General features: G+C 38.3%; 1 protein-coding gene and 1 non-coding gene across 3 annotated transcripts; both read left to right on the top strand.

The window, feature by feature from the left end:
* The first annotated feature begins 1032 nt into the window (after positions 1–1032).
* Positions 1033–1103, top strand: trnag-ccc (transfer RNA glycine (anticodon CCC)). The gene has a single exon. It is a non-coding gene; the product is annotated as a tRNA-Gly (tRNA).
* A 389-nt stretch (positions 1104–1492) lies between these two features.
* LOC115425601 (nucleolysin TIA-1-like) lies at positions 1493–12212 on the top strand. 2 transcript variants are annotated; one of them, XM_030143234.1, is made up of 12 exons: positions 1493–1711; positions 2463–2559; positions 3560–3658; positions 5274–5328; positions 5640–5727; positions 5949–6024; positions 6225–6333; positions 6417–6512; positions 7889–7973; positions 8202–8340; positions 9315–9463; positions 10835–12212. In XM_030143234.1, the coding sequence occupies exons 1-12, from the start codon at positions 1683–1685 to the stop codon at positions 10971–10973; spliced, it is 1161 nt and encodes a 386-aa protein (XP_029999094.1). In that variant the 5' UTR covers positions 1493–1682; the 3' UTR covers positions 10974–12212. The 2 variants fall into 2 exon arrangements, with proteins under 2 accessions (XP_029999094.1, XP_029999093.1); XM_030143233.1 differs by having other exon boundaries at positions 1494–1711; positions 9312–9463.
* The last annotated feature ends 250 nt before the right edge of the window (positions 12213–12462 follow it).

The raw sequence follows: 12462 nt of genomic DNA, 5'->3' as shown, positions 1-12462 counted from the left end.
TGATATGTGGCGCATGGTCTCAATAAAATGATTGTGCATCCTTTAACCCTTTCATGCACAGTGGTCACTCCAGTGGACAGTTCTTCTCCAGCTGTTCTCTTATATATTCATGGGTTTTGTTGTTTTAGTTTCATATCAGCCAACACAGTGGACGCTTATGCACCATCACATACACTGACATTGAAAACATTACTGTAACTTTGCTGTTCTTGATAAACCTGATCTAACATGTTTGAGTATAAATCAATTCCTTGTTATTGTGATTAGACTGTAATTAACAACAAATGTTGTTGTTGTTTTTTTTTTGGCATATTATGTCCATGAAGTGAGTAATGACTAGTATTACAGTACACTACAAACAATAAGTTAAGGATATTTCTTTTTTTCTTGTCATCTTTTGGTCGTTTTTGCCATTTGTTAGTAAACCTATGTCTAGTCATTAAAAAAAATGTTTCAATTTGATTTACACACAAAAAAAGTAAAAAGCGTTGTGCAAGAATCCCAACTGAAAAAAAAAAAAAAAAAAAAAAAAGCCCAAAAATTAAAATATCCATAACTTTTTGTTTGTAGTGTATGTTAAAATGTGAGAAAACACCAAATTAGCAGCATTTAAAGTTTTTATTTCATAGTTTTCACACAGTAGACCAGTAAATACATGTTTCTTTGCTTCAAAAACTAAACACATGGTGTCCAGCTGAGCGGACATTTTTGCAACTCCATGAAAAATAGCTTCATAAAAAAAAAAAATAAAAATAAAAAAAAATAATAATCACAGTTTTTTTAATGCCCAAAGAGGAATAAAGAAAAAAATCTTGACTAATGTTCTCATAATTCATGCATGAAAGGGTTAATATTATTGTGGAGATCCAGATTTATATACAGATTATGGAAGGGAGACTGATTGTTTGCATTTTAAAGGTGACTGATGCCATTATGTATTTACTTTATGTAACTCTTAATACAATAACCATCTCAGTATTATTTTTTAATTTATTTGGTTGATAACCACTTCCGTTTTCCTGTCCGTTACCGGCGCCGCTGGTGTAGTGGTATCATGCAAGATTCCCATTCTTGCGACCCGGGTTCGATTCCCGGGCGGCGCACGCGTTTTTGCTGCAACATAAATGAATCATTAAAACCTGGCAATGTAATAATGCAGCTCCGGAAGTACTTTACTATTGCAAAACCCCATTCGAAAACAGTCACCGTCAACTAATTTATGAAATATCACAGATTTATTGTTAGTCGGCGCCTTGCATGCTCTTCCAGATGTGTGCAGTGGTTTTTCCTCTTGCACAATTGAATACAAACAAAAATAGGCCTGAGCGGACATTATTTTTCTGCAGGAAGATAAAGCAACCAGACACTCGATGTTCTTGCAGTGTGTACCGTACAGATGTGGAGGCTCATCTTTGTGTGTGGGAGTCTGAACACTTGGTTTTGGCTTTCTTTCAGCGCGCAGGTTGACGCTGCTGACGCCGCTCCTCCTCCGCCATCTTCAACTTCCTATTGTTTGCATCAGACTGAGGCTGTCTGCGGTGTGAGTGAGAGCACATCGGACCACCGACTCAACAGTAAATAGGAGATTATAGCCTTTTCAGAACTCGGTCGCTCAAGTTCAGCACAAACCATTTTTATGTTTTTGGATTAAAGACCTCTCAGGACGCGACCACTAAACCTTGATGATGGAGGACGATCAACCCAGGACCTTGTGAGTATCAGTGGCTCTGTCTATGTCCTGGAACGGGAAGGCTGTGTACAACGGCGGGTCCGAAATGTTTCCACGTTGTTGTTTCATTTAAAACCCTTGAAACTTACACACAAATGGCCGTTTTTTTTTGTTTTTACACATTTTTAAAACATTGACAAACGTGACTATGTAGCACCTGGTAACATAAGCAGAATTTCGATTAAAAACGTAAAGTTGTGATCGTTACATCTGTATAAATAGACGGAACCGTGTTGGTCTAAAAATGAAACTGGACGGCTAGTAACATTAGCTATCGTTAGCTAGCATCCACGTCCCTTTCTTGTATTAAAACGTACACGTAGTTACATTGGATCACAGCATCGGTAGTAAGGACCGGCAGTCATATTCACTCTTCCATTAATCGTAAAAATTTGGTGTAATAGGATAAACAATCAAGAGCATCCAGACCATTTAGCTAGCATGAGGCCCGTTTCAACCGGCTAGCGGCATCCTTAGCTAGCTAGCTGGCAGACAAGCCACGTCAACGCTCGGGACGGGCCCGGGACAGCTGTAGTATGGGGGCACCGCACTCTAATTATTTGTGTAAAATTGACTTGATCTATGTCAGTATTTTGTCCGATATTACTGTTGATTTTATATCCATATAATGAATTGTTGTGGGTTAAAGCTAGCCCGGTTAACTAGCCTTTGTTTGCATGCTACTTCCTGTTTGACAAAGACTCAATTCCCCCATCTCTTTCCTTCTTTGCAGGTATGTGGGGAATCTGTCCAGGGATGTAACAGAGCCCCTCATTCTGCAGGTCTTCACACAGATAGGACCCTGCAAGAGCTGTAAAATGATAGTCGATGTGAGTGCAATTCTCACGGTATATATTACTTGAGTGTAGGAAGTGATACGGTTCTGAAGGTTTGTGGTCTTCATCTGCTGTTGTACTCCTCGGATTTCCCTCCCCAGGTCTATTATGGCTGACCTTTTCCCTTATTTTTGAAAATATTATTTAGTTACTTGGAAGTGACAAGGCAGCAGTATACTTGGTTGAGAATTAAATTTACAAAGGAATAATATAAAAAAAATAGGTGGAAAAATTCTCTCTAATTTACAAACTTGTTCCAGAGTTCTGCCACTTTCTGTCTTCTTTAAACATTTGACATTTTCTCATAAGAAGCAGTTCTGCTCATTCATCCACTCATTCTTTCAGTTGTAGAGTTTTAAAATATACCCAATTTAGCAAACTGAATTATTTTCAATGGTCACTCATTGAATGGTAGGTGTGGAATGCCCCCTGTCCCCAAGGAGAGGACATGAAGATAGTGTGGAACCCGAATATTTACTTAAGTAATGGAGAACTTTCTGCCCAAATGGGTAAACATATGAACATATCTCTGATGTGTGTATTAAGTTTCAAACTTCATTTTTTTCCCTTGTAAAACATTAATCATGTCCATAAATATCTATAGAAAATTCTGCATTTAATACATTCCCCCCCCTTCCTTAAATGTTTAAAATGTGCACATTAATATTACAAGCAAGACCTCCTTGCAAGATCTATCTCTAACTAGATTATAGAACGCTGAATTTATGAGCTGAATGTAGTAACTACATCAGTCCATCTTTAAGGCTAGCTTTAAGACGACAGTCATTCCTAATGTCGTTTCTCTGTTGTAACGGTTTCCAAGAATTTGCTGCCTTTTAGTTTGACCCATTAGCTTTGATATAAATGTTTACAGAATAGCAACTGTGTTAATTCAGTTTGAGGTCTAACACTTTAGGAGTCTTTCCTCACCTTCAGTATTAAAATTGTCACCTATGCTGATAACTTAATATCAGTCTTATTTTCCCATTGACAGACGGCTGGAAATGATCCATACTGCTTTGTGGAGTTCTATGATCACAGGCATGCTGCTGCCTCATTGGCAGCTATGAATGGAAGGAAAATAATGGGTAAGGTAAGCTATCGTATCTACAGGGTGAGTGGGGATGGGTGGGATTTGGGTGTGGGAGTTTAAGGTTCACAGAATAAGATCCACACATGCTTGTGTACTTAAGTTTATGTTGGAGTTTCTTTTGTGCTTAGAGTTAATAGTTTAGTTGACATTGGCAGTAATGTAGGCAACAGAGACTGTTGTTACTGTTTTTGATAGCTTTCCACCCCAGACAAATATGATAACAGGCATAATACGCTGGTTTCTATGTTGATGGCTGTTGTCAGCATATAGTTCTTTTTTTAAAACACATAGCTTGGCCCCTAAGTACCTCAGTGCCTCTCTTCTGCTCCTCTACAGTTGCAGCAGTTAACAACACCAGCTATAATTGGAATACAAATGTGGTCCGCTAATATAAAAAAAAACAACCAAATCACAGTACAACTCAGATTCTGACATAATCTTGACATAAGCACTCAAGCACACAAATCTTCTAAATTGAACCTTTAAAGGATGTACACTGTGTTAGAGAAGAAATAAGTAGGCTGTGGGTCTATACGATGCCCACAATCTCATATAGTGAGTAATAAAGCGTATCACAACATAGCACATTTTCTGTAATCTGCTTCAGCTTTCCACACACACTTTCCTCCTTGTTTGTTTGTACGGCCTTCATACAAATATCTTGCCAGTGTCCACGCTGTGTGGAAGAAGACAAAGTATAATTCAGATAATAAAAAATATTGCTTTAGCCACTGTGATAAGCACCTAGTGTGGAACAGTCATTTTTCTATTGTCACACAGCATATATTGTCATGTTTCACAGTCTTAGAGGCCACGTTGCACTTCACCTGATTTACAAGGAAAGAATTGGAGAACTGGAGCTGAAGTTCAAACCAGTCTCAAACACTTAAAACTGTTGCTGTTACTTGATATTGTCTATTTTTAAAATGGCCCCTAGGCCCCTTAGGTCATTGAATATGAAATATAGTAGTAAACGGACAGCTGAACTGACCAATTTTGTGAAATATTAGGAGTTGAAAATTTTGCAGGAGCTGGTTAAACTTATATTTTCAGTTTCAGTGGATCTCACTGGTAACTTCTTAATGTTCAATTGTTAAAAGTCTCCAGGGCTCTGTTGAAATTATTAAAGTGATATTGGTTAATCTTGATGCTTGGTTTCTTTGAGCTGACTACTAAGGGATGATAGCATTAACTTTAATAGATAACCGTAATACTGAGGTTTTATTGACTCTATTCAGTAAGACTGGAGTGACTCATTCTAAATGAGATCATTGTAGTGCCTTTATTTTCTTTCTTAGAGACGTTCACAAAGTCACTCCTGTGATTGTCTCACATTTCTGGGTCTTTTCCTGGCCGTTTTACTACCTTTATGATAAATATATAATGACATTAGCTTTCAGCTCATTAGAATGATTTGTTTATTTTAAAATTCTACTCTAGTCTCATCTAACAGTATCTCACATTCTTACTACCCTATATTATTGTCCATTAAGGTAATTTAGGTCAGAAATCTAGATTAGAAACCTAGGCACATGAAGTGGAAATCCTAAGGTGTTGATGTAAATGATGTAAACATACCCCACCTGGCCTGTTTTTTCTGTGCCCCTTTCTGCAGGAGGTCAAAGTCAACTGGGCCACGACACCAACCAGCCAGAAAAAAGACACAAGTAGTAAGTACAAGTGCCTCTTGTTACAACATGCTGTCCTTTTCTCTGAAAACAAAAATATGTTAGAACCTTGAATACTAACAGGAAAAGTGTTTCTCCATTACTTGTATGCTGAGATAAGTTTGTACAGCTTCAATCATTTCGCACAAAAGATTGTTTTCTTGACTTGTCTGGAATGTTGTTTTGCAAACATGACGCACCTTTGGATTTTATCTGTTATTAGACAATTCAGGCACACAGACAAAGTGATGAAAGTTAAATAATCTGCATTATTTATTGTAAGACACATGATTTTTTTCCTTTCCCTGCCATAGATCACTTTCACGTCTTTGTTGGAGATCTCAGCCCAGAAATAACTACAGAAGACGTCAAAGCTGCCTTTGGACCTTTTGGCAGGATATCGTAAGTTGGAAGCTAATATTTACTGAGTTATAATATAAATTACAGAATGACTGAAGAATATGAAACTGCAGAGAACACTCGAAGCAATATTGGTCTTTGCCTTGTTCTAATGAAATGGAGAGAGAACTGACTCTTATAAAGGGACTGGACTACGAGAACTTGGATAATACAAAGCAAAATCAAAACTAAAGAGTTTTTCTGTTTGTTTTCTTTGTCCGCAGAGATGCTCGAGTTGTGAAGGATATGGCTACAGGGAAGTCTAAAGGATATGGCTTTGTGTCTTTCTTTAATAAATGGGTAAGCAGACTTACCAGTTTATTGTTTGTAGTGTCATTTGTCATTCATAAATTTTTTTTTTGTTATTGGTAGGATTATAACAATATGATGCAGAAATAAAAGTAATGGTATAAAGCACAAACCCATGCTGTTTTTTGGGTATTTAATTTTTTAAAATGTATTTAGACTGATGGGATGATGTGATTCTTTTTGTGTTCCAGGATGCGGAGAATGCCATTCAGCAGATGGGCGGTCAGTGGTTAGGAGGCAGACAGATCCGAACTAACTGGGCCACAAGAAAGCCCCCGGCCCCAAAGACCACCTATGAAAGTACGTAGTGAAAACTGTACACTGCGCTGGCCTTCTCAAGGTATTTGGTTTGTGTCATAACAGTGAATGTCTTTCTTTTCCAGACAACTCCAAACATCTGTCTTTTGATGAAGTAGTCAACCAGTCCAGCCCCAGTAACTGCACTGTGTATTGTGGTGGAGTCAGCACAGGACTTACAGGTCAGCAATAAATATTATTATTATTATTAGTAGTAGTAGTCGTAGTAGTAGTATTGCACATACTTCCATCAATGGCCCATAGTCATGTAATGTCAGAAAATGCTCAGTCTTGCAGAGTTACAAAGGGGTAAAAAATTCCAGGATTTACTTAAAATGTCATGTCGATATGTCAAAGTAAGCTTTATTTGTCAGTTTTGCGATATGCACAGCACATACAGAAAACTGAAATTACAAAACTCTAAGGCCCACAGTGTAACAAGGAACATAGAAAAATCTAAAAAAATAGATTTTACCTATAAACATACAATGTGATTGCAAACAGCAGGGGTTGGAGAGAATAAATAAAACAATAAAGTGGCATCAGTAAAGTGAATGATGAATCACTTTTCTGAACAAGATTATCAACTTAAATTATTAACTGGAGTGTATTTTATTAAAGGGCTGGTTTTAGTTTTGTTTTTGGGATTGCTTGATATGTTTGACTATAGTCAGACTACTATCTGATATATCAGTATAAGTGTATGGTTATGTGGGATAAATTTGCAGCTGCTCCTTACGGTCAGACATTCTGATAGAGAAGTGAAGTAGTTGTTTTGTGTAAACCACCAGACTTTTTTCATATCAGAAAATTTTACCTCAAAGTACACGGTTAACTAGTGACGTGATTAGTTTGGTTTGTGTTATTGTGTAATTTCAGAGTTTTAAAAGACTAATTTAGATCCAAACTAATGTGATGTATCAAAACATTTGATTGAGACAATAACATTATCCAGCTGTCACCATATAGCAACCCTGTTTTGTGCTGTCACTGTGGCAAAGTATGTATAACACCAGTGCTGGATATGTTTAATGTTCTTACGACATGGGTCAAATTCATTTTGAGACTGTGGTGAGACAAATTATACTATGGTGTGCCGCCAAAGTCTGGATATGTAACAGGAAACCAATAGATTGTAATACACAGACTCTGTGTAAGTTCCTCTTGCACTTTCACTTAAAGCAATGTACCTAATCCTATAACATCACTGAATAGGAGGCTGGTGTTATTTTACCTCTTAATCGTAATGCTGTCATACTTGTGAATCAAAACTAAGTCATAGTAAATGCCCTCTTTTTCTGGGGCTCAATCACATAGCCAAGGCCTGATACAGCTTTAGTTCCTACCCCATAAATGATCTCATATGTCTTCCAAAAACTGTTAAAAAGGCCTTAAATGCCCCCGAATTACACTGGACGATCTATACGGCGTTCTTTGTGGCATCAGTCGTAACTGTAGGGTGTCGTCGTACCATGCTTCTTAGGCTGCAGCGACTGTTTTTGGCATTTTCAGCCTCATTACCAAATCATCTGATGATCCGTTTGTCTTCGACTTTCAGAGCAACTGATGAGACAGACCTTCTCCGCCTTTGGACCAATCATGGAAATCAGAGTTTTCCCAGACAAAGGCTATTCGTTTGTGAGGTATGCTGAAAGATCACACATACTGTTTTTCCCTTTTTCATTTTCCCCGGGTTTCTTTTCTAGTCCTCAGAGTTTAAATGTTTGTGTCAGTAAAAGAATAATGGATCTGTACTGATGAGTTACCCCATGACATGATTATCCTTGTACATTTTTCTATAGAATGAATCTGGTTATGTAAATGAAATGTGATTCAGCATTTCCTTGCTCTCTCTCTCTGCCTTTGTCCAGGTTTAATTCCCATGAGTCAGCAGCCCAAGCCATTGTGTCAGTGAATGGTTCTTCAATAGAGGGCCACATAGTCAAATGCTACTGGGGTAAAGAGACCCCAGATATGATGAACACGATGCAACAGATGCCTATGCCCCAGGTGAGGATGTCGCATGCAGTGTAGACAATTGCCATAAACAGGTCTGAATTAAATTAATAGAATTAAATTCAGAATTAAAACAATTTTATAGATTAGAAATATTTATCATTAATACTAAAAAGGATTGGTTAATTCCTAGGAAGGTGTAAGGCCTCCTCTGATTTGTTTGGTTTTTTAATGCAATTTTGTGACATTTTCTGCAGCTCAGTGAGAAATTTACAGATTTGCCTTTTTACACAAGTCTTGATAATTAACTGTCAAGCACTGAACAATGTTTACTGTGAGTTTACAAACAACTTTACATTTCAGATCAAGTAGGTTGATGAAGGAATCAGAGGGTGTTGGATCAGTTTACCACCCATAACATTAGAGGTCACTCTAAACATTCATATGAGACCCTAGACTTGTGTTTTTATTCCACTGTCACTTCCATTAAAGTAAAACACTGGACCCACAAATGATTATCTCATTAAAACAAAATGTCTGCCCACAGTACAACTTGCATACATATCTTATACTACTGTCCTGAGCTAAACATATACGAAACAGTACTCAAAATAAAAAAGAACATGTCTGAGAAGGGATGTAAACACTGCAAATCCAGTAAAATAATGCTAAGTAACATCCTTTGGACAACAGCAGTCTTCATGATGTTAAAACCACTTAAACATTAAAAGTTGTTGTCATTTGTATCAAAGTTTCACTTACATGGTTATCGTAATGTTCACACTAGTACATTTCGACTGTTCTGTTTTCTTTTATGTGTTTTCAATAGATACAATTGTTTTGATGTGTGTGAAAATTTTCATACATAAAAAGCTTGATGATATATCTACTACATATTTCAGGACTTGCATGCACTTAATTAATAATGCTGTCTGACTTGTGTAATGTGTCTGGTCTAGTCTTTCACTCAGTGTGTCGAAAACTTTGAGTCATGTTGTTCTACTTTTCTCTTTTGTGATCTACAGCAGAACAAGATGGGCTTCGCCGCAGCCCAGCCCTATGGCCAGTGGGGCCAATGGTACGGCAACGGGCCTCAGATCAGCCAGTACGTCCCAAATGGGTGGCAGGTCCCCACCTATGGCGTTTATAGCCAGGCTTGGAACCAGCAGGGCTTCAAGTAAGTAGCACGGTGTGCACAGGGCTTCCATTCACCGCCCCCTTCTACTCCAGCACCACCAGAGTCCCCCTTCAAGACCGGGGCAGCAAGAGCCACCTCTGGCAACAGGAGGGAGTCATGACCTCCCCCACTCAAACTCACCATGCTCATCTTCAGAAGATTGAAAAAAAGCTCACACAGAACACAATCTGAACTTTTATTGTAGATCCTGGCTCAGCGCTCACCGTGCACATCCCAATAACCGAAGGGTTTTATTTTAAATGGTCTTTCTTGTTCTGTCACTTGAATTACAGCACATAGTTCAAAACAAACCAAAAACTGTTACAAAACTGTCTCAAAGAGTATTTTATTTGAAATGGGGTGAAAGAAAATTGAACAAATGAATGTTTAAGATTCAAAACCAATTTCTGTTGAATATTGAAGAATGCATGTCCCTATTGAATAACTCAGTCTGAGGACTGTGTTCTTGGAGGCTGTTTTGTATCTAATGTCCACTTTTTACATTGTTTTCCTTTTGATTTCATTGATCTCTTTTTGCAAGTGCAGTGTCTTTAGGACACATTTAATTTTGTGACATCAGGCTTTTTTTTTTTTTTTTTGTGTCATTCGCCTATGTCCATGCAAGGAAAACTAAGGAAGGGCCAGGCTGTATGTCGGTAGTCTAAAATTCAGCTGTATAAACAGGCTTTGTGTAAAGGTGTGAGATAACTGAAAATGGGGATAGTGTGTGTGATCAAATGTACAGTAAATGCACAACACCTAAACTAGACACAAAGCCTCTCTTGACTTGAAATTTGATCATGTATAAGCTGTCAAACTCCACACTGAACATAGATTTTTTTTGTTTTATTTCATCAAAGATAAAATAAAACAAAATGTGAACTAGGTGAGAACTTACTTTATATTTTTGTGGCCAAATGTAGAAACGTTACCCGGATTCTCCACACTGTTGTGTTGAAGGCAGTGTGGTTGATCTGTCTGCAGGCTGGTTACAGCTGTTTTATCTGCAGTATAGGGGGGAGTAGAGCAGAATATTTAGCTTGCTGCGCTTAGCCTGTATGCTCTTTGTCTGCTTGTCCACCCATATTTAATCAAATGACCCTTACCTTTAGCCCCTCCCAAGTGCCCTCCACTTTCTGTTTACCCCCCCCCCTTTTTTTTTTTTTTTTTGCTAGCTTGATTTTTGCCCAGCCTGCCTTACCTTCACACCCTCTGATAACTCTGTTTGCCTTCTTGTTCTCATTCTAGCCTGTCCAGATTCTAGTAGCTCTAATATAAACCGTCCCTTTGCTCCCTTTCGCCTTGTCTCTTCTAACCTGCTGGCATTTTGTCTTTCTGTCTCTCTCTCTCTCTTTACCTCGTTTTTTGCAGTCACTTACCGGCCAGTGCTGGGTGGACTGGCATGAGCGCCATCAGTAACGGTGGGGTTATGGAGCCTACACAGGGATTGAATGGGAGTATGCTAGCCAACCAGCCTGGTATGGGAGCCGCAGGATACCCCACACACTGATAAGGGGGCAGGGTGGGCGATTTGTCAACCTTCAGCCTCTTACTGGCTGTACGGTATAACACCGTATAACACCGCCTCCATTTGTGGCAGGACTAAGACTTTTACTGGGATGTGAAACCTGATGGGAAGGTTGACGTCGGTAGGAGATGTAAATGGGATTTCATGGGGGGGTTGAGGTAACAGGAGCCAGGGAGGAGCGATTTGACCCACACAGGTATTTACACCTTTTGTGGTTGGCAAGACTGGCCATGAACCAGGGCTCTTACCATTTTTAAGTTAACTGTAAATGAGTATAAAACTGTAAAGGAGAAACTTTTGGATTTTTTTCCCCCGGGTTTTACAACTTGCTTCCATTTTCACATCTTTTTGTCTCAGACACCGAGAGGTTTGTCTTTTTTTTTTTTTTTTTTTAAAGGAAGTGTTTAAGTCTGAGTCGTGCTAAGTTATGAACCTTAGTTCTTATTGAGGAATGGAAATCAGTTCATAATTTCTTCTCATTTTCTCTTGGATTAAAATCAATTGCAGGGATTGTTGCCACTGCTGTTTCTCTGTAAGGGCAGATAAATATTGCACAGTTTTTCCTCTCTTGTACTTGGACAAATTTGACTACCAAGAGTGTTTCCTTTTTGCATTCCATTTCTCCTTCATATCTTTTGGACAGCCTCAAATCTTTTTTGCCACATGTAAATAACCATTCATTCATTTGAAACGATGTAAGTAAAATGCTACTGTTAACTGTGGGTGCTTGCTTTCTTTTTTGTTTTGATAACTCAACAGTTAACTCCAACATTGTACGTAGCAGAGTGGCACTATCCAATGTGACACTGGCACAGTGCAACACACACGATTCTTCCATGCAGGGATAAGACAGCATTGCCATGCAGTGCATACTTAAAATTTAACACAATTCAGATGTTAAAGGGCGAACTTGTTTGACACTTGTGATGTTTTTTAAATATCTATTGAAACGCCAGTATTTTATATCAGAAATCTGAGTGGATTCAACCTTTACACTTGCTCTTTTTGCCAGAGAAATGGGGAGGCCTACATTGTAACTGTTGCCTTATAGAGCTGGTTTCTTTTAGCTGACAAGATACTCTTTTTAATTAGGCAGTGCCTACAGACATTTTCAGACCCTTTTGTTTAGAAAGGTGTTAGCCCTGAGAACTGATGACTCTGCTACTGTAATCAATGTTTTCTTGCTTTGTCCAATTAAAATGCTAATGCACATAAACAATGTGATAGTTTTCCTTTTTCTCTTTGGTTTTGCACTTAAAAATGGTACCAACTTAATCTTCAGATAAATACATGAATGTGCTTTTCCAAACTGCTGCTGTGAGATTATCACGCATGATGTTTTTACTTACAAGGAACATCCTGAAGGTTCAGAGAAATTAAATGTATCCCTTTGTGGCATTCTGCAGCCTCACGGCATTCTTCAAGTATTTTTGTTTTACTTCTTGCAGTTTTGTTGCAATGATTCAGGATT

This window comes from Sphaeramia orbicularis, chromosome 9, assembly GCF_902148855.1.
Source record: "Sphaeramia orbicularis chromosome 9, fSphaOr1.1, whole genome shotgun sequence".
NCBI classification, from domain to species: domain Eukaryota; kingdom Metazoa; phylum Chordata; class Actinopteri; order Kurtiformes; family Apogonidae; genus Sphaeramia; species Sphaeramia orbicularis.
This window is presented reverse-complemented; position numbering and strand designations above follow the sequence as displayed.